The following is a 24,593-nucleotide window of genomic DNA, read 5'->3' on the forward strand; positions in this document are numbered from 1 at the left end:
ATACAACATGTAGATAAAACTTCTCAATGCAAAACAATATGGGGATAAAACCTCACAATATAAAACATCAAGACAAAACCAACCAGTTTAAAACAGTATGTGAGACAAAATATCCCTTTAAACAGAAACATGCAGACAAATCCCCACAATATAAAACATGTAGACAAAACCTTTTAATACGAGACAAACAATTTAGACAAAACAACCCAGTACTAAACAAGACAACATGGAGATGAAACCTTCAAATAAAAGGCAACATGGCAACAATACCTCCCCAAAATTAAGCAACATGGAGACAGAGCCTACAAATACAAAAATATGGTGATAAAACCTCCCAATATGTGTATACAAAACCTCAAAATAATAGACAAAACATAAAAAAAAATCTCCCAATACAAACAACATCAAGAAAAAAACTCCCAGTATAAAATAACAGAGATGAAACCTTTCAATAAAAACAACATGGCAACAATACCTCTCTAAATAAAACATGAAGACAAAATACAAAAAATATGGAGATAAAACCTCCCAATATAAAACCATATGTATACAAAACCTTCTAATACAAGACAAAACAATATGGAATAAAACCTCCTAATACAAAACAAAATCTAGACAAAACCTCACAGTATAAAACAGCATGTTAAACAAAACATTCCAGGAAAAAACAACATAGAGACAAAACCTCCTAAAACAACATAAAAAATACAACAACTTCATGATAAAAACCTCTTAATTCAAACCAACTTAGAGACAAAACCTCCCAGTAAAAAACAGTATGTTAAACAAAACATTCCAGGAAAAAACAACATAGAGACAAAACCTCCTAAAACAACATAAAAAATACAACAACTTCATGATAAAAACCTCTTAATTCAAACCAACTTAAAGACACAACCTTCCAGTATAAAACAAACTAAAATATAAAAGAACCCAGAAGTAGTACACTATATTGTCTGAATATTGACAAATCAGCTGCAAGAAATTTAAATCAACAGTAAACAATAACCCATAAAATAGACTTAAAGCTAAAAAACTGTCCCGGTAATATTTAGCATAATCGTACACACAGCCTGTATAGATTTATGTGAGTTATTTAAGCAGCATTACACTAATTACTAGGGGTGTAATGGTGCATGTATTCATACTGGAATGAATTGGGCTTTTTGGTAGTGCAATCCTTTTTACGTGCGGAACATAGTTAAACTCTGAATTCCCTCAGGAAGGTATTAAGTGGCGGACCGAGAGTTTGTTTAGTCTCTGCTTTGCACTTTGAGTGCATTTTTTAAAATTATTATTATTAAGCTTGTAAACATACACAACAATGCCTGAGGTATAACAAAAAAACTAAATTTAGCGCAGTGTCACTATGGCTATTCACTCTGTACCGGAAATAAGATTTATTTATATATGCATGAAAACGCTAAAGTATCCATAGCACTGTATCTGTATTACCCAAATGGGGACAAACCAATGTAAACTATTCAATTGAATGTTTTCATTTATTAAATTTTCTTGAATAAATGTGATCAATATAATAAAAATGTGTATTGCATTAATTTAATTTGATCTGTTTTACTTTTATAAAATATTATAAAATATTATTTTAGATATTATTTAACTATTATTTATTTAAAATTGTTTTAAAAATGTAAACTGTTCAATTATTGATGATCACAAATGTTAATAATAATAAACTACCGTACTTTAATAAAAAAAAATGTCAAGCAGTTTTATGTTTTGCATTATTTCTCAGTGTTCTGAAATTGAACCGAACCGTGACTTAAAAACCAAGGTGCATACCGAACTGTGAATTTTGTGTACCATTACCGCCCTACTAAGTACTGTGCAACACTGAATTAAAAATCAATATTAAAACAAACAAACAAATAAATAAATAAAGGCAGGATAAAAACATTAACAGTGCAGAGGAACATGCATTAAATGTAGCCTTGGCAATATTTACATGTGTAGAAGCCAAAAGGCCACACTGCGGTATTTATACATTGTGTCTCAGTGTGTGTAATGGTACCATGGAGGTGGATGTGGAAGAGGGTGGCTGTTGTTTATAAATCTGACAGCCTGGGGGTATAAGCTGTCACAGAGTCAGGATGTTCGGGCTGTGATTCTCCGGTACCGTTTACGAGACTTCGTGTTTGTGAACAGTGAGTGGGCAGGATGGGAGGGATCACTGACGACAATACTAGCCCTTCTGCACGCTATCCTGTGCTGGATACCCTGCAATGAGGGGGAGAACTGTCCTTATAAAATCTGTGAGGTTGTGTACACTTAACTCTTTACTAAATATAGGCAGAGTTTACAGAGATTGTGCAAGGACGTGAAAAATCATAGCTGAGACCTGGTTTGGATGCTGTTCTTTTTATATTAAAGAAGTCATAATAACCATATAATATTCTAATACATAATTACCATATAATATTAATAATGTTTATCAGCATTAAATCAATTTGTAATTATAATACATTAATCAATAGGTAGTTTTGTTCTATGTACTATAAATATCAACATGAATACAGAGAATATGGAGCTTTTAAAATATAGCAGGGATAAAATAACTACATTGGACAAAATATCCAGTCATCCAGGCACTTTTTATATTTTTCATGTAATTATCCAATCAGTCAATCAGGCAGCAGGAGTGCGTTGCATTAAATCATGCGATACGGATCATGAGCGTTAATGTTCATATTAAACATCCGAATGGGGGAGAAAATATGATCTTGGTGACTGAGTGACCTGGGTTTTAGTGCCAGACAGGCTAGTTAGAGTATTTCAGATTTTTTTCGCACCCATGACTGGGTGAAAAGAACGAATCACATCTAGTGAACTGCAGATCTGCAAGCACAAACACCATATGGATTAAAGAGTTCGGAACTGAATGGCCGTATTCTACAAAGCAAGTATACAGCAAGCCAAATAATTAAGCTTTACAACTGTGATGAGCAGAAAAGCATTTCAGGACACAGGCTAAATTTTAAGGTGCATTTTAAGGTGCATAACAGCTGTAAATCACTTCCATCGTGGTGGCTACAGGGGGTACACACTCATTTAAAATGGGGCACTGAAGATTTCACTAGGAATACTGTCCATTATATTATACAATTAGCTTCATTAGCTATAACGTGCCGAAGCTGAAGTACTAGCAGACTCCAAAATGTGTCAACTGATTAATTAACAAGAGAACTGTATGCTAGCAATGGGGATTAGCATGCACAGAAGCACTTCAGTCAAGTAAAAAACTGCAGCTTTAATTCAGTGGCAGTAAATAAGATGTTTGCCAAAACAGTAGGTTGTATTGAAAGGTGATATGGCCAAGGTTTGCAACAGAACCCAGCACACTGAAACACAGTGAAATATTTCAGTTCAAATAGCATGAAATGTGTCATGCTGAGTTGAAATAAATTCAGAAATGCCCGCCCAAAAAATGTGCGGTTTTAATTAAGACGATTAATTGTGCAGTGCTGCCACGGAGCAGAAGAAAAAGCAACAGCGCTCCATCATTCTGATGAAGTGTTTGTTTATCCAATCTTCCACTCGGTGAACCTTCAAAATGTGTGTGTATGTTTGTGTGTGTTTGGACACAATTAAAGGTCAGTGGTTTTTGAGAAGGAGATTAGCATAATGTGAAAACACTGTGATTTGTGTAGTCTGTTTGGTTTGACAGAAATGCATCATTTCACTAATTCACTTATCCATACGTCATGTAAAGGAGCGTTTAGGAAGATGTGACATGTAGCACGAGTGAATTCATTTGATCACAAGTTGCAGCAGTTCTGAGAGAATTCCACATGCTCAGTTTGGTGAATCTGTGATTTTTGGCTGAAGCCACTGCAGTTTACATAGTGATTGTTGCTAGGTGTAATTCTACATTTTTTTTTGTTTAGTTTTTATAGGTACTCGATATTGTCTGTAATAACAGACATCCTGGCTATGTGCTAGCAAGCTACTCTACATCGTTCTCTAGCTATATTTAGCAGTTTCCCAGTAAACAACAACGTCAAGTATTTTAAAGCCAGCACTCAAAATAAAAGTTGAACAAATACCAAACTATAACAATTACTATGATGATGAGGAGGAAGAGGAGGATTTTGATAATAGACTTTTAGTTTATTTGTTTTATTTGATCACATTTAAAATGCCATAAACTATTAATGTTCTTACTATTTGTGCATGTTTTGTTCCTGTCTGACCTGTGTGTGTGTGATTTGTGTGTGTTGTCCACAGAGTTGGAGGCAGAGGAGTGGTGTAAATTGCTTTGTTTGGAGTGTTTGGGCAGTCGGATCAATGACATCAGCCTGGGCGAGCCGGATTTATTAGCAGCAGGAGTGCAGAGGGAACAGAATGGTGCGTGTTAAATTAAGCAGTTACTAATGAATTCTTTGATGATCAACACGTGTGCGAACACCAACCTTTATGAGTTATGAATGACCCAATTATAAAATGCTAGTCAAACCCGAGCTATTTTAAATGCGTTGCTCGAATAGATTTTAAAATTGAAAGGATGATAGACAGCATATTTCGGGTTTAAATGATAACACAAGGCACAGCAGATGATACAAAGTGTTCTACAGAAGTGTGTACAATCGCTTTGCTGAGTTAGAAAAAGGTTAAGCGGAGAAATAACTCTGGTGATATTGAGTTAAAATATTTGTTTTAGTGCTGACAAAAAAAACAAAAAATTAAATGGTTATCACTGCTTTATAATCTAATACTGATTACTGTGGGTCTAATTGTGTCTTAGCAGTTGCTGTGTACTTGTGTGTTTTTTTATACAGTATGTCTCAAAGTACAGTAATCCCCCGTTTGTTGCGGGGGTTGCGTTCCAAAACTAAACGATATAGGAAAAACCGTGATAAACAGACGCCAACCTTAAAATGCTATTTTATGTACAGTAATCGCTCGCCACATCGCGTTTTAGCTTTCCCGGTCTCACTGTAACACGGGTTGTAACACATGGAACATATCTAATTTTGTTTTGCAGATTTTCCGCTGATTTTGTGGTATCCAGGTGATATTGTTAAGAATTATTTTAATAATATTCGCGGTAAAATAAGCATTTCCTCGCCTAAAAAACTTAGCTTTCAGAAGAGCTCTAATGCTCTTCTTGGGTATGCAGTACATTCATTTCACCTCCATCATCATTAGTACTGCACACTTAATTCATCATCTTCATCATTCAAGTTGGATCTTCACTGGTGAGTACCCATATAGAATTTTTCTATGTTGAAATTACGTAGGTTTGAGAATATTGAAAGTGTTTCAAAAAGCAGAGGAAAGGGTTATAAAAGTGTCTGGATGGTTTATAAAGCCTCAAGATATACAGGTATTCTGTATACTGTACTGTTTACATATTACTGTATACGGAGGTCTGGAACGTAACCCCCGTAAGGGATTACTGTATATAGTACTGTAATCTATTAACATTTTACTTCATTTTATAACTAATAATTATATTTTTTTAATAAATTTCATTATTTCTACATAGAACTTCATAAAAACAATGGTCTATCGTGGTCAATTTGGTCTATCGTGCTTTTCGTGAGAGAATCAAATGAGCAAAACAAATTAGTTATGTGGCAAATGCAATTCCGCGATGAACCGGGGACGCGAGATTCGAACTGCGTCAAAGCGGGGGATTACTCTATTCTTTACGTCTGTGCTTGAGTTGTTTTTTGAGTCAAATATGAGTTAAACCAGCAGGAAGAAAAATCTTTTCAATTACACCATGCAGTCTGAACGCTTGTACTTACAGTTCAGTTTAATTCAGAAAACGTATGGAATTATATATGTATCAAAAATATGAATGAACTGAAAGCAATAGTTGAATGTACAGATATTATGAAGCAATGCCCGAATTTTTGCTGTTAAAAACTTTCGTACATTATGTTTGCTCTCCACAAATTTACGTTCAACCTTCTTGAACACACTTCTTATTGCTGTGGGGGGTTTAAAGCACTTTATTCTTATTGGCAAGTAAGCTTTAGATCAGCAGCTCCCTATAACAGAAGTAGAGAATTTCTGGATTCGTTTTTTTTTGTATAGTTATAGTGATTGTACTTTTTTACTGAAAGTGATGTAGTTATTATTTTAGTTTGGTATTAACTCTTTACTTAATGAATGACATACTTAATGAACTGGAAGTAGACACTTTTTTAATGCAAATGTTGGAGAGCGTTCTGCATGCGGTTCATTAAGTGGTATTAAGCGGTTCATTAATTTACGAATGAATACAGTAATTTTGTAAGGAATTCATTTCCACTACAAAAAAAATAAATAAATGTTTTGCAGAAACATCTTCTGCCTGAAGCTGTTGATCCAAATCTAACTAGCCAATGATTGTAAAACATTAAGCCCCACCCCTATGAAAGGTTTGTGTTCAAACAGTAGATGCAATTTCGAATTTCGCATGCATAAAATGGAAAGTTGTGAAAAATTAACTATTGGTAAAGAATGAAAATAGGAAACCTGTGAACAATAAGTGCTGATTAATTTGAGATTTTGTCACATTATTGATTTTATTGCGTTTGGTTCTTTCTCATCGAGATAATGTTTAATACATTTAGTCCACATTTATTTCTATACAGTTAGATATGAACTTTGTGGGACAGATGAGTGTCATGTAAGGACTATATCTCTGTATCACATCTATTAAACACATAAACAAGTTATCGGCGCCGACAGGAAAAATTTTTATTGCAGCTGAAAAATGATACTCGATTACACCGCATTTAAGAGTTTTTTTCTTTCCATAGCTTTCATAGATATCAGAGTATTTAAATTAGTATGTTATATTTCTACACCAGATATGTCTTGGCTGATTGAGTACTAAAGACAGAGAGTACATTTCATTTTTATCCAAACTATTCCTTTAACCTCCATGAGCATTCTGAATGTGACAGTGGGAGGAAGAACGGAGCTACAGATGAAGAAACCAACAGAGGATGAAACACCTTGCCAACACTGTGAATCATGAGTTATTTTTATACCTGGCAGGCTGGGAATTTAGATTTATAGTAAATATTAGGGCACAATATAGACCCTATGTTAAACCCCAGATTCTTTTCTTTATTTTCTTTTTTCTTCTTCTTTATCTTTTTCTACTTTTTGTTTCATTTCCTTTGTTTTCTTTCTCTTTTTTCCTCTTCTTTTTTTTTTGTCTTTTTTCTTCTTCTTTGCATTTCTTTTTCTTCTTTTTTTTTTCTTCACTTTCGCTTTTCTTCTTGCTGTTCTCCTTTAGTCTCTTTCTCTTCTTTTCTTATTTCTTCTTCCTCTTTTTTTCTACTTTTTCGTCTTGTTCTTTGTCTTCTTTCCCTTTTTTTCCTCTTTTTTTCTTTTCTTTCTTTTTTCTTATTCTTTGCATTTCTTTTTCTTCTTCTTTTTTCTTTTTTTCTTTACTTTTGCTTTTCTTTTAGCTGTTCTTCTTTATTCTCTTTCTCTTCTTTTCTTATTTCTTCTTCCTCTTTTTTTTCTTGTTCTTTGGCTTCTTTTTCTTTTTACTTCTTTTTACTCACTAACATAAATATAACAGAAACTAACAGAAATATGCAGTAAGAAAGAACAAAAATGCTCATATAAACACTATTCTTTGTTAATAAAGGTGCTGTATTCTCAGTGGCTAAACCTCCCTGACCAGGAAGTAGAGACGTTGGTGGATTTTGGCAAGCTTTCTGGATCTAGCTATAGTGTTTGTGCTTTGTAGTGAAATTTCTTACTTAGTATCTTAGTTTGTAATTAATATTACAGGTTCATAATATTCAATACTTAATGAACGAACCACATAATAAACAGCTTACGGAAGTGAAGAGACTTCAGTGGTGTAAAATTTGGAGAGCATTCCGGAGGCAGTTCATTAATTATGAACTAAGGTTAGGAAGGAAGGAAGCAAATAACACTATAATGGGAGCTGCAGAGCTTTATCTCACTAGCCAATGAGAGTTAAGTGCTGTTAAGCCCTGCCCTTCACAAGAGATAGAACGTTGCCTAAATAAAAAACGTAAACATAAACTGTAGCGCAAAATGTGTAAACGTATAGCATGATTAGCGAAAAAAAAACGTTACATTATTGCCAAGGTGTTCACTGTTTTTACTTTCAGAGTGTTTTTCTTCTTTCTTCTTATATATTTTTGATCATTTCATGAAAAGTTATGTTTAATATTTAATATATTGTATTCCAAACAAAAAAGTCTCAGCGCTAATCTTACTGGCCGCTTAGTATATAAGCTAATTTGCATAATATGCTAAAATTTATGATTGCATCCAACACTAAAACAAGATACAAATTTGAGATAAAAGTAACAATACAATCCTTGATAATTATTACAAATATTTGAAGAGTTTTACATTTGTTAACAAGTTATGTGATGGTTTCTTAGCAACAATATGTCAGATCAAGCTGTGCACTACATTGTTTGACTTATTAATATTTATATTTACGTCATTTGGCATATCTAGCGCGACTTAGAATTATTTCATTTATACTCAACTTGAGCAATTGTGGGTTAGTGGCAGCTTGGTAGTACTGGGATTTGAAATTTCCACTCAGAAGTCCAACTTTGCATGCACATAATAAAGTGTGGCATCAAATAAAATACCAGTACAAAAAAAGCATTATTCATCAGATATTTTTATCTTTTTCGGTTCTTTTATATGATTTTTTTTTTTAAAAGACAGAGAAATATTGATTAACCTTCATAAGAAATGTCAGTGCTCTGAATCACATTGTGCTTTCCACAGGAGCATTTTTCATTATGAGCTCGGATTGAATTTGAACAAAAACAGCTATGTCATGCCTTTTCTTTGAAAAAGAAATATTTGCCGTAATTAGCGATGATTCACGTTGGATAAGCACTCGAGAGCCTATTTAGAACTAATTGAAATGGCTCAGTGGAGTCCAGTTTTCATTTGCCATGGCAACGGCGGGTTGACCTTCATGTGGCTGACTTACATACAAGCTAGACTAGGTCAAGAGTGGAAAATGGCATAGCAGGAAAATAATAATCTTTGATTGGGTTGTCTGTGGAACCATTGTTGTATTTCTTCTCTCTGATCTTCTTTATATGAACTTATATTGAAATTCTCAATGATGTGGCCATACGGTTTTTCCATACAATCTGAGAAAGGATTAATTATTAATATATATTTTGTATATGCCAAAATTATACTTTATTTTATATTTTAAAATATTAATTGTCTCCAGAGAGGTTTAACGTATACCTGATGCCCACCCCTAATCTGGACATATATGGGGAGTGTACGATGCAGATCACGCAGGAGAACATTTACCTTTGGGACGTCCATAATGCCAGAGTTAAACTGGTCATGTGGCCTTTGAGTTCGCTGCGACGGTATGGACGAGACTCCACATGCTTTACCTTCGAATCCGGAAGGTAAGCGTGTGTTTTTATGCATTCTGTAAGTATTGTATATAAATATTTACTTCAGGAATGAATAAAAGTTTAGAGCTGGTAGAAGTTTGGAATATTTGTACGTCTATCCCAGTGATTATGTTCACATTGTAACATTGGTGTAATATTTGCCGACTTTTTACACACATACAGTATCTTAACTCTGAGTTGTTCAATGTCTTAGAGAGATGTGTTGATGTAATGTCTGACATTATGTCAGGACATGTTATGTATAAAAATATAGAAAATTACTGTGTTGAGGAGTGTACAATAAATGTAACTGAAACCACAAGGACATAAAATGAGCTGTAATTTCATCCTTGTAATGGAAATATAGGACGATTTTTGTTAACTGTTAAGAAATAATCTGGGACAGTGAAGAGAAAACTACAGGAGGGTTACATTTCAGAATGCTATTATCAAGGAGATTTTTGTCCTTGTGGGGACATTTGACTCACCCCCACGAGGAAACCTTTTTTATTTTTTTGCATAATTGACAAATTTTACTTGTAAAAAATTCCTTGATGTTAAAGTTCAAATGCGATAGAAGCATAAATTGGCTGCATGAATAATTATGGCACCAGAAGGATATAAAGATAGTAAGACAAATACGTTTGTGTTTTGCAGGATGTGCGATACAGGAGAAGGATTGTTCACGTTCCAGACGAGAGAAGGAGAAGTGATCTACCAGCGAGTTCACTCGGCCACGTTGTCGATTGCCGAACAGCATGAACGCATGATGATGGAATTTGAGAAAAAGTCACAGGTTATTGCGTTTTTTAGCAGTTAGTTCCAAAATTAGACTGTTACAGCTAAGAACTGCATTGGTACCATTCTCTACACCCCAAGCATAAATTGGAGTTCATGTTTTTGGTCCGTTTTCAGATTGATATCAATCACATTGTGAAATAAGTAGCGGTTAATGATCAGTGGACACATTAGTGATACAGATTGATACCCAATACCACTTCTGGTTCTGATGCAGCCCTTTTTTAGGTTTATGTGTTGATTAATTGCAATGCTGCTCTCTATCGTGGTGTACACTGACCGACTTGAATAGGGGTACCGGTTTCAATGCGGATGATGAAGTCGTGGTAATTAGTGCGTGAGTGTAATGGAGTGAGATAGAACGCTCTGCAGAACTCATATCATGCTGTGTGTGTGACCCCACCTGCTGTATTGTGAAAATACCCATAGTGTTCCAATGCGGTGTTCAGCACACTCTCGCACACCTCCTCTCACAACTCAGAAGTGTGCTTCATTCACGACAGGTAAACTGACAGCGTGAAGCTTTTCGCTTCCGCTTTTGCATAACTGACTTTATATATATTCTGTAAGGTTTGTGGATGCCTAAGAAGATTTGTACAGGCTTTTGAACACCCAATTCCACATTTAGTAGCCATTTGCTGTAATAATCAATCAGTAATCGCTTTATTACCAAGTATGTTCACACAACACAAGGAATTCGACTTGGCGACAGGAGTTTCCAGTGTAGGAGAAAGTACAGACATTGTGCGCCATATGATAGTGCAGATGTACAGTACAATATGTTATTTACAAGGTTAATAATATCTCTATTCTTCAGGGAAGATGTTCCACTCCATTTTGGAGGCTGTTGTGAAGATTTTTTTTGCTCATTCAGAAGTCAGGTACTAATGTAGGTGAGGCGAGCAAGCCTGGGGTGCAGTCAGCATTTCAATTCATCCCAAAGGTGTTTATTAGGGTTGAAGTCAGAGCTCTATAGCAGGCCTCTCAAGATCATCCACTCAAACCCATGTAAACCATATCTTCACGGAGCTCACTTTGTAGACAGAATAATTTTCAAGCTGAAACAGTTTTGGGTCTCCTAGTACTAATTTATTGATACAATTGTTGGCCTCCAACTTTGTGGTAACAATTTGACGAAGAACCAAATTTGGCTGGAAAAGTCATGTGCCCCAAACCTTTGACCGTGTAGCATAAATAGTGGCTCTAAAAGTACAGACCTTTATATAAAAAGGCCCCGGATAGTTGATCATATTGTTGTTTCAGAGTTACTGTATACTAATAGCTTTCCAAAATTCAGATTATTATAATACAGTTACCCCGCTTAAACGACCTTTTCGCTTAGTGAACAGTTTTTTGACCGAAATTTGTGCCAGCTGAACGACCAAATGCCCAAATTTTTTTACCCCAACCCACATGGAGCGAGGGAAAGGATCTTCCCAGTCTCGCCTCAGCCTTCGTGGAGAGAGCATGTATCGTAAATTAAACTTCGGTTTGTGAACAATAAAGTGTTATTTAGCGGTCAATATAAAAATTAAGTGCGTTTATATTGTATATTGCGTGTACATTCACTTTTCGACCTTTTCGCATTTCGACTGGTTTTGAGGAACGGATTAAGGTCGATAAGTGGCGTACCACTGTAATTTTATAGTTTTAAATATCCATTGCAAAAATATATATTACAATCTGTACAGATTCTAAAATGACACATACGTTAGCCTCTCGTGTATCTGATTCATTACGATAAGTCCATTTAGCTATTGCACGTAACTATTCAGCTACTTTCTAAAAGTGAACAACACGTAGCTAGCAAGGTTCCAGGCATCTTTGGACATAACAACTAATCACTGCTTAGGTTCAACTGGCTACATACCTAACATATTGTTTACAGGAAGATAGCTTAGATAGACTATCATTACAGTGTATAAGTAAACTGAAATACTTCTGTTGTGAATGTTCTGTTCTGTTCTGAATTTTGTTTTTCACAATTCGGCTAGTGTGACATCCAACCGACTTTCCCAGACCACCACACATTTCTTATTGCTGTCAAGTAATGTAAGCAAAGACAGATGCAAGTTTAGATTTGATCGTATAATTGTGCTAAAGCTAGACTAAAACAAGGAACTAAAGGCATGACAAAGATCAGTGTGGTGAAGAACATTGATGAGGCATTACAGTGAGCTCCACAGAAACCAGAGATTCAGTACTGGTGGATATTAAGGTGAAACAAAGCAACAAGAGTGACTATGTTCAGTGATGTGTGACATGCCAGGAAGTAAAGTTTTTTTCTGCTTTTTATGCTACCCTGAAAAATCCAAATCAGATATTTTTTCCCTTCAATGAACCCTATAGGGAACCTTTGAGGACTTGCTGCATTTTATCAGCAAAACAGCATGAAAATGATATACCATATACTGTATATTTGTTAAATGATTAATGGGTTTGAAGTGTACTATATACAATTATTTGATGATTAAATTCATATTTAGGATAATCCTCTCTCTTAATCACTGTACACTCAAATATACAGTATCACATGGAGTTTTTAGAGGAACGCCTGCATGACTGAATGGTTGGAATATAAAATCTAAAAAGAAAATGCATGATTATTATTTGAACCAAAATTCTAATCTATGTAGACTTTAAAATAGCTAATGTAACATCAATGCTGTATGTGTGTTTGTTTTGTTTCAGGCCTTTTTGAGCGAGAACACATTAACCAAGTCGATATCTCTGCCACGGAGCGCTTACTGGCATCACATCACACGTCAGAACAGCATGGGAGACATTTACAGCTATCAAGATAAGACAACAGGTGCGCCGTGCACTAATGTTATTCCCTCAGTCAGGATTTGAAATACATTTCGACATCCTACAAAAAAAACATCTTAAAAGTGAGGGAAAAAAAAATAGCACTTAAAGCATCTGTTTCAGAGCTGTTTCTTGTATTTCAATGGCTGAACCATTTCATATTACGTTTATTAGGACTTTCTTTGTTGTTTGCATTAACGTGCAGAACTGGAGAGCAGTCGTGCCTTTTAGCGTTAACATGTTTTGAAGATGTTCTGTATCCAGAGCAGGCTGAAGGTCTGTGATGATTACGCTCATTCGTTTTTGATTCGCAATTGGAAAACAAATCATGAATTGCAACGCCTTCGTTTCTGGAAAATTGGCTTTTTATTGTTTCTGAGCGCACAAAGAGAGAAGGATTTGTTTATCCATTTCCTTTACTTGTTTAATCAAATAACGTGAAGTAATCAAAATCTCACAAACCCAAATATGATCACAGGCCTAAAGTGCACGAAATTTTCAATCTAACATCCAATCCTAACCTGAAAGTGAAAATGAATTCCTTTGCTGTCCTTTTCCTTAGGATGAAATGTCCACTTTGGTGCCATTCGCACAAATGAGAAATAATATGATACAAACTGGAGCAAAATATCCAGAGATTTAGGACAGTTTAGAAGAACATAAGATTGAACTGAAGATTTTGTGCACATTGTAAGAAGAGGTTGGAAACCCATTTACTTATCACTCTATTGTTGCAGTCTTTTTGAAAAGCACATAGTGATCTATATGAACTTCTCAGACCAAAGCCAGAATGTTAGCTGAAGCTACTGATGGATTTTACATTCGGGTTGTTCAAATACCAAATACCTCAGCGTCAAAACAACAAACAGATGACAAAAACGTTTAATTAGGGGTATTTGAAATATTTTACATTTTGAGCAAACAATTGTTTTTAAACTTAATTCATAATTAGTTTTTCATTAAAAACAATGAATGCAATGAATGTTTTGCTTTTAAAACAGCACCTGCTCTACCACTCTAGTTTTTGTTTTTTGTCCTTTTACGGTTGTCTGAGCTCCAATTAAAAAGCTATTTTCCAATTAAAAAGTCCTGACATTGTCAGGCTGAAAAATATCTGCAGTATCTATGCGCTCCTATGTGTTTGAGCACAGATGCTATTATTTACTAGCATGGTTACAGGATCGTACGTTATGTTCGAAATGCAGGAGTATGTTCATTTGTCACACTGCACATGACGAACTACTATAATTACTGTAATATCACTCGAACTGCAGATTTACCAACAAACAGGCATGTTACAGTTTGACTAATTTGCACCTGGAGGTGAAAACAAAGATCTTAATAAGAAAATAAGACCATAAGCTATATCTTGTCAATGGTTTCTTTTTTTTTTTTTCAAACGGAAATTCGTCTTTCTAATGAGGCAATGCCTTTAAAACGCAGCTCATCCATCATTGTGGCGTTTGTATTATCAAAGCGTTAGCGGTTGATGTAGTGGGTGTTCATCCCACTCATTTGTTATCCTTAGAAATACCAATTCGGCAGAATATAACTTGCGTTTTAAAAATGGAGAAATAAATTCTGCGTTTGAGGACATGGGAGAGAGAAAGAGAGAGTGTTAGCAGTGCAGTAAATGTTTCTGCTTTAATTCGAAAATAAGAAATAGTAAAATATTTCTCTTGGCAAAGCAGATGCCCTTTAGATTGCATTCTCGATTGCTAGATTTTTGATGAATGTGTAAATATGAACCGATGATGGGGATTTGATGACATTATTTGATTTGACAATGATTTATAGCACATTTTTCACTTTTCCTTTTATTATTTACCATTCCTTTAAAAAAAAAAAAAACACAGTTAAACAAGTTTTAACATTTAGTCAGGGAGTTTAGCATAAGTAAGGAATTTTTTTCCCATCTATCACCTGTTTTCAAAAACATTAGCGACTGACTTGTTGCGCGTTTGTCCTGCTTGTGTATTTTCCTCAACATGAAATCCAACAGAAAGTTTTTTTTTATTTTTTTTTTTTTATGATGAAATACACTTTGAGTGCATAACTAGAATACAAAAAAAACAATAGAGAGATAAAAAAAAAAAAAAAAAAAAAACTTTAAAGATGGTATGGTGATGTTTCAAAGCGTTTCTAGAGCTGTAAACGCATATAATTCTATCGAGAAAAAAAAATTCCAGATTCCTAATCACAGAGATTTAATGGTTCAATTTCAGGCTTAATTTTTTATTTGTCTGGCCCAGAATTGAACTTCACTCCAACCCGGAACAGACCTCCACACTTATATTTTAAAATAAACAACTAACAAAGCATAAGTAGTTTTAATTAAATGCATTGTTAAAATGTTTTTTATTTGTTTTGCAGTAGTTATTTAAAAAATTAGATTTTTTTTTTTTGCAATTTATTTAGCAGGCAGTAGAGGGCTCTTTAAATAATGCAAGGCAGCTTTTATATCTAGTCCACAGAACATTGTTTTAATGCCTGTTTCATATATTGGTTATTGACTCTGTACTGAGCTGAATTGCCCTCAGTAATTTAGACATCTTACCCACTTTGACATATAATGAATAATGCACACAGATCAGCTATAATATTAAAACCGCTGACAGGTGAAGTGAATAACATTGATTATCTCAGTGCAGTCACACCTGTCAAGGGGACATATTAGTTAGCAAGTAAAGGAAAATGAAGAAGTGTTTATAAAGGGCCAAGTTGGGATTTGATGACTGAGCCAGAGCATCTTCAAAATAGCAGGTGTTGTGAGGTGTTTCGATGATGCAGTGGTTAGTAAGTGCTGAAAGTGCTCCAAGAAAGGACAACCGGTCAACCTGCAACAGAGTCATGGGCACACAAGGCTCAGCGATGCATGTGGGGTGTGAAGACTGGCCCATCTGCTTTGATCCCACAAAGACCTATAAAAGGGCAAACTGCTGAAAAAGTCTATGTTGGGTATGACAGAAAGGTGTTAGAACACACAGTGAATCATAACATGCTGCGTATGGGGCTGCATAGCTGCAGACCAGTCAGAGTCCTCGGTCTGACCTCTGTACATCACCAAAAGCACCTACTATAGGCACATGAGCATCAGAACTAGACAGCAGAGCAATGGAAGAAAGTGGCCTAGTCGGATGGATTATGTTTTTTCACATCATGTAGACGGCTGTGCATATGTGCATCTGTGAGAAGAAGGCAAGCCACAGTGGTTTGGGCAATGGTTGGCTGAGAAACCCTGGTTCTGGCATTTACATGGATGTTACTTTGACTAGTACTACCCACCTAAACATTGTCACACACCAAGTGTACCCTTTCTTTAAAACTGTCTTCCCTATTGCCAATTGTCTCTTTCAGTGGAATAATGTGGCCAGACACACTGCAAAAAGAGTTCAGGAATTGTTTACGGAACACAATGAAGATTTTCAATTTGTTGAACCTGACCTCTAGTCCCCAGATCTTAATCTAATCAAGCACCTGTGGGACAGACTGGACACTCAAGTCTGATCTATGGAGGCCACCTTACAACTTACAGGACTTAAAGAATCTGCTGCTAACAAGCCATATACTGTACCACAGCACACCTTCAGAGACCTCAATGAGTCAGAGCTGTTTTAGAGGCACCAGGGGAACTTACACAATATTAGCCGCTAATCTATCATTCCTTATACCACAGCACACCTTCAGGGGACTTGTGGAGTCCATAGCTCTTTGATTGGAACCAGAGCCTATTCCAGGAACTCTGGAAATTCGCAAATAGGGGTTTCATGTAGCCAATCTAAATACAACATGTTTTGGGAGGTGTGAGAGGTCCTGGAGGAAACCTACACATATGTTGAATGAAAATATGAAGCTCCATATAACAGTAAAACTCAGAATCAATTTAGAGACCGGCATATAATGTCACCTATTCTGAAATATCTTACTTCTTTAATTCGTTTTCTAAACACGACAGGTATTTCAGTTGTAGATGCTACTGTTTGAAAATAAAACCAAAACACAATGTGATGCTGGAATTTCACATACACCATATGGACAAAAGTATTGGGTTGCCTGATTTTTTCAGCCATATGTAGTTCTGAACTGTTACCACACAGTTGGGTCAAACAATTGTAGATTCTGATGCAGTAGCATTACATTTTCCCTTCACTTTAACTAGGAGACCCAAACATGACAGTGACCCCTGTGCACAAAGCAGGCTCTATGAACTTATGCTTTGCATGGGTTGTAGTGAAAGATCTTGAGTGGCCTGCTTTAGAGCTCTGACCTAAACCCTATTGAATGCATTTGGGATGAATTGGAATGCTAACTTCAACCCAGGACTCAGTAGTACCTTGTTTTATTAACACCCTTATGGCTGAAGGAGCTAAAATTTCTACAACCACGTTTCAAAATGTAGTGGAACATCTTTCCAGAAGAGTGAAGGTTATTATAACAGCTAATTGGGGCTAAATGTAGAATGGGCTTTTCAAGTACATACAGTACACATTGTATGTATTTGATATTATCAAGCTGGACCCCTCATGCAGAAACATAAAATGTAAATAAATGTTCTTACCTAGACTGCACAATCAAACACGTAGACACTAAAATACCTTTGGGCAGTATGTGGTTCTAGTTCTGGATGAAGGTATATAACTTCCAGGAAAGTAATAGAAATAAGTTCCTAACAAGCTTCTGAACATGTATTGTTGGAGAATCACTGTTATAACTATGAATCCGTTATGGCTGTGTATTTAAAACAATTCTTATAAATTGACAAACCCTTCAACTTTTTTTGTGTGGTGTGAACGGGCTCTTTGTTCTTTTCTCAGAGCATAAAAACGTCAGTTCTTCTTTGTGGTAATAACACATACGCTACAATTGCAGTAGGCAGAGCTTTGTTTGACAAGTGCTGAAGTACTGTTTTAAATCAGCCGGTAGTGTACACTTGGTTCTGTCTCTCACTTGACTGCTTGTCTGGATGATTTTGTTTGTTTCTTTTGAAGAATAAGACAAAAGATACAGAATGCATACGTGGCTATTCACTTTGGCTTGGACAGGTGGAAAGGATGCACACACCCACACAGACACACACACACACACACACACAGACACACACACACACACACACACACACACACACACACACACACACACACACACACACACACACACACACACAGTAAAATGTTTTTATTAAGTGTATAAGTATACATGGTGCAACATACAAAATATTTCTATATGTATTTTAATAACCAGAAGGACCTTTAAAAAATGTCCCCACAAGATTTGGTCCCCATAAATTAAAATTAGTTAAAACACTGCGCACACACACACACACACTCACACGCACAAACACACATGTGCTGTGGCCTGCTTAGGAGGTTGAGAGCCACTGAAAGCAAAGATCAGCTTGATTGCTCCCAAGTGTGTCTTTCTGACTGCTTTGTTTTGATTAGTGTGTGTACATGTCTGTGTGAATGTGTGTATTGTCCCTCACAGTTACAGAAATGCCCACTTTGGTCAAAGCATGTGTTGCTCCTGTTAGTAAAAACACCAGTTTTGATGACAAGAAACTATTCAACATATAAATCTGGAATTATTGGCAATTGTTCCTCCCCCCCTCCCCTTCGCTTTCATTGCACATTAGCTATCATAGAAATCGATTTTTCCATTTGAAAGCTTCTCGCTTCGTGTCAAGTTAAAAGGAGAATGTTTTCGAGTTTACTAATGCGAAATAAAATCTGATGACTGACTGAATATCTATACTCCTGGACAAAAGAAAATAGACCAAACCCTTTACAGCACAATATGAATCCTTTAGTAGTTTTAAGAACAAACCATTGGTCAGGAAAGAAGCAAGAATTAAAGAAATGAACTGTTGAGCCCTTCTGTGCCACCCGTTGCTCTTGAACCTTTTAAAGAAACAGGGACATTCATGCATATAGTGTTTGTTTTACACTTACGATAATGATTTAAATGTTTAATGTCAAAAATAATATATAAAAAAAAAAGCAGTGTCTTGTGTGCAAACCTTTAGAAAAACATTTCTTTTGGGGTGTTTTTTTCTTAAAAGAAACAAATAAGTCATTTCTTTGGTTATCTGCCACATCTAGTGCAGCCCATCAAGAGCCTGATAAGCTTATAAATGGAACCAGGATTGATAGAGCAGGTAGAGATTTACAGTATTTGTTTCATTCCTGTTCATTCCCTGACTAATAATTTGTTGTTGAGACTATTAAAAGCATCTGATTTTGCCATTTGGGGCTTGGCCCAGTTTTTTTTTTTTGCCCAGTAAATACTTGTTGGTTGACTGTGTTCATTTGGAATTCAGCACAATTTTGGCCAGCAAAATATATTTGCTGAAAATGGTACAAAAACAATTATAAATAATAATAATCCCAACCACACAGTCATGGATCATGAAAGAGTTGCTTTCAGGGTCACTGCATTTTCTGGGAAATATGTGTAGATATGACACTGTTTTTTTTTACTGTGTATTTTGCCCTTTAAGAACCATTATCCAAATATCTAATTTAATTTATTTGTCTAGCGCTTTTAACAATAAACATTGTCTCAAAGCAGCTTTATACAGATAATGTGGTGATAAAAAATTTTCTTTATAAGTGTAAGTTTGTCCCTGACGAGCGAGCCGGTGGCGACTGTGGCAAGAAAAAAACCCCCGTCATTTTTCACACTTGCAACACAGTTCATCTAATTATTAACATGCTACACAGACGTCTGTCAAAGGTTTCTTTAGTGGAGGAGGTAAAAAAGGACCAAGCAATTGTGAGAACAGTTACAGCTACGGATGAGAAAAAAGGAAAAAGAAACTCTGACTTTACCCAAAAATATTGTATCGAAAATAGGTTTCTACCCTCATGAGATTGGCATCTTAAAACTAAACACCCTGCAATAAATATAAAAAATTAATGCTGGCAAAATAAATGCTAACGCTAACATTAATAACACATTAACACAAACTCTTTTTAACTGCACTAAATTTAATAATGCTCATTTAAAGGCTCGCATTTTTGTTTCCATTTTTCATGAAAAAATTAAAAATATAAAAAAGGGGAAATCAAAAACTTCAACGCAACACACGTTTATTCACGACGTCCTTTCTTTTTTTAAAGATAAAAAAAAAAAAACTCCACTGAAATTTTTTTTTTTATTCACTAAACATTTTTACTGATGCGCCAAGTCTCGAATTAAAATCGTCTGTTTGGTAATAGCAAAAGTTCTGTTCCTTATGAGATCAAAAATTTAAGACACCATAATTACTTTAAAACATTTACAAGAATATTTCGTCTTCATGCTCTATGTTGACTGATATTAAATATACATTTGCATAAAGCATCCATATTTGTCCATGCCTATGTTGATTAGAATATTAAAAACTTGAAAAGTATTAATTTAAGGTACATTTAAGACTATTTATTGCAGAAAGTAATGTGCGATCAAGTTGCGATTAATCACGACTGACAATTGCAATTAAGTGTGATTAAATATTTAAATCGATTGACAGCCCTTATATATTATATTAAGCTAGGCGTTTTGAGCCGTGGGCCAGAAAAAGCAAAGGGAGGCACCTGAGCAAATTTTGAAGTGTTGTTGCAAACAATTCGAATACTTATGTACATGTGATATTTAAATTATTTTAGTAAGCGAGCTGATTGTGCAACCTGATGCTCACTAGTCACGTCAGAACAGATCCAGTGCAACTGTCCTGAAGTTAGCAAACAGTTTACTCAATAGCACTTTATTAAACTACACCATTTTCACATGATGAGGAAATATGGTTTCTGCTCACCGCGCTGACGTTTCACCTTCATCTGTGACACCAGTGTGTTTTCTTTTCATGTGCTCATGCATCACCGTGGTACTTCCATCCCACACAAGCTCCACTTTGCATAACTTCCAGGTACAGTTTTCTTTGTTGGGTTTAACATAAAATGCTTCAACGCCTTGGATGATCCGGAACTTGCATTTTCGCAGGAGGCTGTGTTATCTTACCGTCACGCTAAGAAAGAGAGTTCACTCCTGATATATCATTTGACTTTTATGTGTGAAAGCCTTTTCCATTTTTATAGCCAACTTTGTTTAATATCAACTCCATTTTTTTCCAATATTTCTTTATTTATATATACCTAATTGTGTTTAAAGCATGTCTGTGTATTATCATTTATTCTGATTGTTAGCAGAAACTCTGGATAAAGAGAATAAATGGATATAAAAAATAATGTGGTTGTGAGAAGCAGCACTATGCCGTGACCAGTGCAGTGTTGCAGTGTGATTTTGAGATGCCATGATATGTAGGAGTAAATATAGTGGCAGTATAAATAGGAGACTGAACCAGCTGTGAATGTGTGTGTGTGTGTGTGTGTGTGTGTGTGTGTGTGTGTGTGTGTGTGTGTGTGTGTGTGTGTGTGTGTGTGTGTGTGTGTGTGTGTGTGTGTGTGGCTTCTGCTCCTTTATTCTTCTCTGCTCAGGCCAAATCTCAAAGCACCTGGGAGCCCCGGAATACACACAAACACACACACACACACACACACACACACACGCGCACACAGACAGAGCAACTTGCTTGACAGCAATTTCCAAGGTGACAGAATTGTTGGGGCACACACACACACAAACAGAGCTGTGTTTAAGCACAGAGGTGTGTACTGTTGAGTACGTGTTTAAGACCTGAGTTTCTCAATATCCCCCTTCACTAACTTTGGATCTCGATTAGTGATGTTCAATTCACTGTGATCAGCTCTGACATGAATTTCTGTTTGTGTGTCTGAATACCTGTCTTGCTGTCTCTTGCTAATAATCAGTCTTGTTTTTCTCCCTTTAGGCGTAAGTTCAATGATGACCCTCATCCCTCGTGCTCAGACTTTCCAAAGCTTTCTGACTGAAGAGAGAGAAGAGGATAGGAGACAAAAGGAGAGATCAGGCTCGCCCTCTAGTGAATATAAAGGGCACTACAGCTCGGCTCTGCTGCACTGACACTCATCCTTCTTTCAACACGGAGAGCAAGACGAAAAAAAGGAGAGAAGAACGGGGAGGGGGAGTAGGGGGGGGAAACATTTTACAGTTTAGAGAATCAGTAGACATGTACAGTACAGTACAGATGTATAGTTCTATAAATATCACTTGTAGAGATGAATATAATTTAGGACAGTTTTTTGTACCTGCTGTACAGCAACAGATGCCTCAAGTTACAACTTTATTTTTGCACCTTTCCTTTTTTCCCTCCTTCCACTGACAACACATGTGCAGATTACCATATTTTGTGGACAAGACAAAAGTAGTTTGCTGTGAGTTGCTCCAAAAAGTCAGCCATATTAGATTTCCTTTAGAGACATGTAGCTAGGATAATAGATTTAATATAATTTAATGATAATAAAATAATAATAAGTCATATGATCTGGTCTTTACACTCGGCAAATCTTCTATTGGTTTTATATAAATATATGTGTTCTAAAATATATAGTTTTATTTATTTATTCAAGGTGTTATTCTCAAAAAAGCATTCAAAACCATTTTTAAAAGCTATCTGGAAAAAATATATATAATATAAAATCGATATGAAACGTCTGAGAAGATATTTTGTTTTAATTTCCACTCTGTATGAAGACTTTTGGGATACTCAGAATAACAAAGCACACTGAAGCTCTATTAGAGTCTCATCATCATCTTGTATTGCCGATTCACTTCCTCACTAAGACACTGTGCAGTTAATTCGTCACCTGTTTCTGTGTCCATAGTTCTGCTTCCTCCTCTAGTTTCATAAAGACCTAGAATCATGTGTCCTCCGTTTCAAATAAACAAATTGAAATCAGGTAAATGGATAAAGGCCTCGACCTCAATATCCAAAACTGACACTTAGTCAATTCACTAAATATTCATTCCATACCTAGGCTAGTTTGTATTGATGCTAATGAGTAAGTAATATGACGTCACAGAAAGAGAAACATTTTGCATTTCAGTTTATCAAATCCAATACACAGCGCACATGGTGAGGACAAAACCACAACATTGTGGCCAGATGGAAACCTGCAAACTCTGTATAAAAGAGATGCTTGTTAATATGTCCAGAAAAATAAATAAATAAATAAATAAATAAATAGACTTTAGACTACAGAAATTGCTCTCGTGCCACCTCTAAACAAGAAACACACACTTGTCAATATTTATTAAAAAAATATACATATATGGTTTCTTTTGCCCAGGGCTTTTATTTCCTATTAATTTCTAGAACCAATAGAAACTTTCTTTCGGCTTCTCCCGTTAGGGGTCGCCACAGCGGATCCTCCGCATGTTTGATTTGGCACATGTTTTTACGCTGGATGCCCTTCCTAACTCAACCCTCCCTAATTTATCCGGGCTTGGGACCAGCACTGAGAGTGTCTGGGGTTGGTTCCCTGACCGGGGATCGAACCCGGGCTGCAGCGGTGAGAGCGCCGCATCCTAACCACTAGACCACCAGGGGACCTCTAGAACCAATAGAAACAATTTCTATAATTCCCTTTATAATACAACAAACCTGCCAACCATGAAGAAGAAGAATATTCTGCACAATAACGTTCTAATGTTCGTTATTAAATAATATCTAATTCATTGTAGGTTTATTTATTACATACGTATAATATATATAAAATTATAATAGAATAATAATACAAGGATGCGGCATTAGTGCTACTTTGAATCACAGCACAGGTTTAAACTTTGCTAGTGTGAAATGTGGAAAGTGGGTGGGGCTTTGAAGCATTCAAGGTACACTATATGGACGAAAGTATTGAGACATCTGACTTGCCACAAAGTTGGAGGCACACAACTGTATCTTTGGATGTGTTAGCATGACATTTTCACTTCACTTGAACTAAAAGGTTAGAAACCTGTTCCAGCATTATAATGACCCTACCCATGAAGATATGGTTTGCATGGGATTGAGTAGCCTGCTATAGAGCTCTGAACTTAACCCTATTGAACACCGTTGGGAGGAATTGGAATGCACCCCAGACCCTTTACCCTACATCAGTATCCGACTTTACTAACACCATTGTAGCTAAATGAGCACAAATCTCCACATCCAAACTCCCCAGAAAAAATGGTTATTATAACAACAAACAGACACTTAATGTGGAATTAGATGTAAAAAAAGCACATACGAATCTTATGGTCAGTTGTACATCAACTTTTGTCCATGAAGTGTAATAAAATGGGCACATCGATTTTGAAGGATCTTCCAATAAAAATTGTGTTCAAGGATGCAATTCCGATCCGTCAATAGGCCACGCCCCACTATATAAATTCCTCTACACTAATAGACATATTACAGTGTCTTAACATAGGTATCGATTTGTTTTTTTTTCCTCAGACAGAGGTGGGCATCTTAGACTGAGAAGATAGCGTCCATAAAATATGGTACATCGCTTGTACGTTTCCACTTTATTTTCATTTTCAAACACACACACACACACACAGAGGAGTGTCCATTCAGCTTCTCTCTATACAAGAAGAAGAAATCGTTTTGCACCCTGCACTTTTAACCCAAGCTTGGTTTGCACTTCAGTGTATTTGGCTCTTTGTGTATTGTGGAAATTTGTGACGTGACAC

At 35.9% G+C, this 24,593-nt stretch overlaps 1 protein-coding gene across 1 annotated transcript in view; it reads left to right on the top strand.

The window, feature by feature from the left end:
• The window catches only part of dok6 (docking protein 6), an 80,745-nt gene extending 56,580 nt beyond the window's left edge, over positions 1-24,165 (top strand). Inside the window, exons 4-8 of the mRNA XM_083530314.1 lie at positions 4,246-4,365; positions 9,218-9,407; positions 10,053-10,191; positions 12,885-13,005; positions 21,829-24,165. Coding sequence (XP_083386440.1) covers positions 4,246-4,365; positions 9,218-9,407; positions 10,053-10,191; positions 12,885-13,005; positions 21,829-21,980 — 722 coding nt within the window. The 3' untranslated portion in view covers positions 21,981-24,165. The remainder of the gene's footprint in view (positions 1-4,245; positions 4,366-9,217; positions 9,408-10,052; positions 10,192-12,884; positions 13,006-21,828) is intronic.
• Positions 24,166-24,593: the final 428 nt, after the last annotated feature.

The sequence above is a fragment of the Silurus aristotelis genome, assembly GCF_946808225.1.
Source record: "Silurus aristotelis genome assembly, chromosome: 25".
Classification (NCBI taxonomy): Eukaryota; Metazoa; Chordata; class Actinopteri; order Siluriformes; family Siluridae; genus Silurus; species Silurus aristotelis.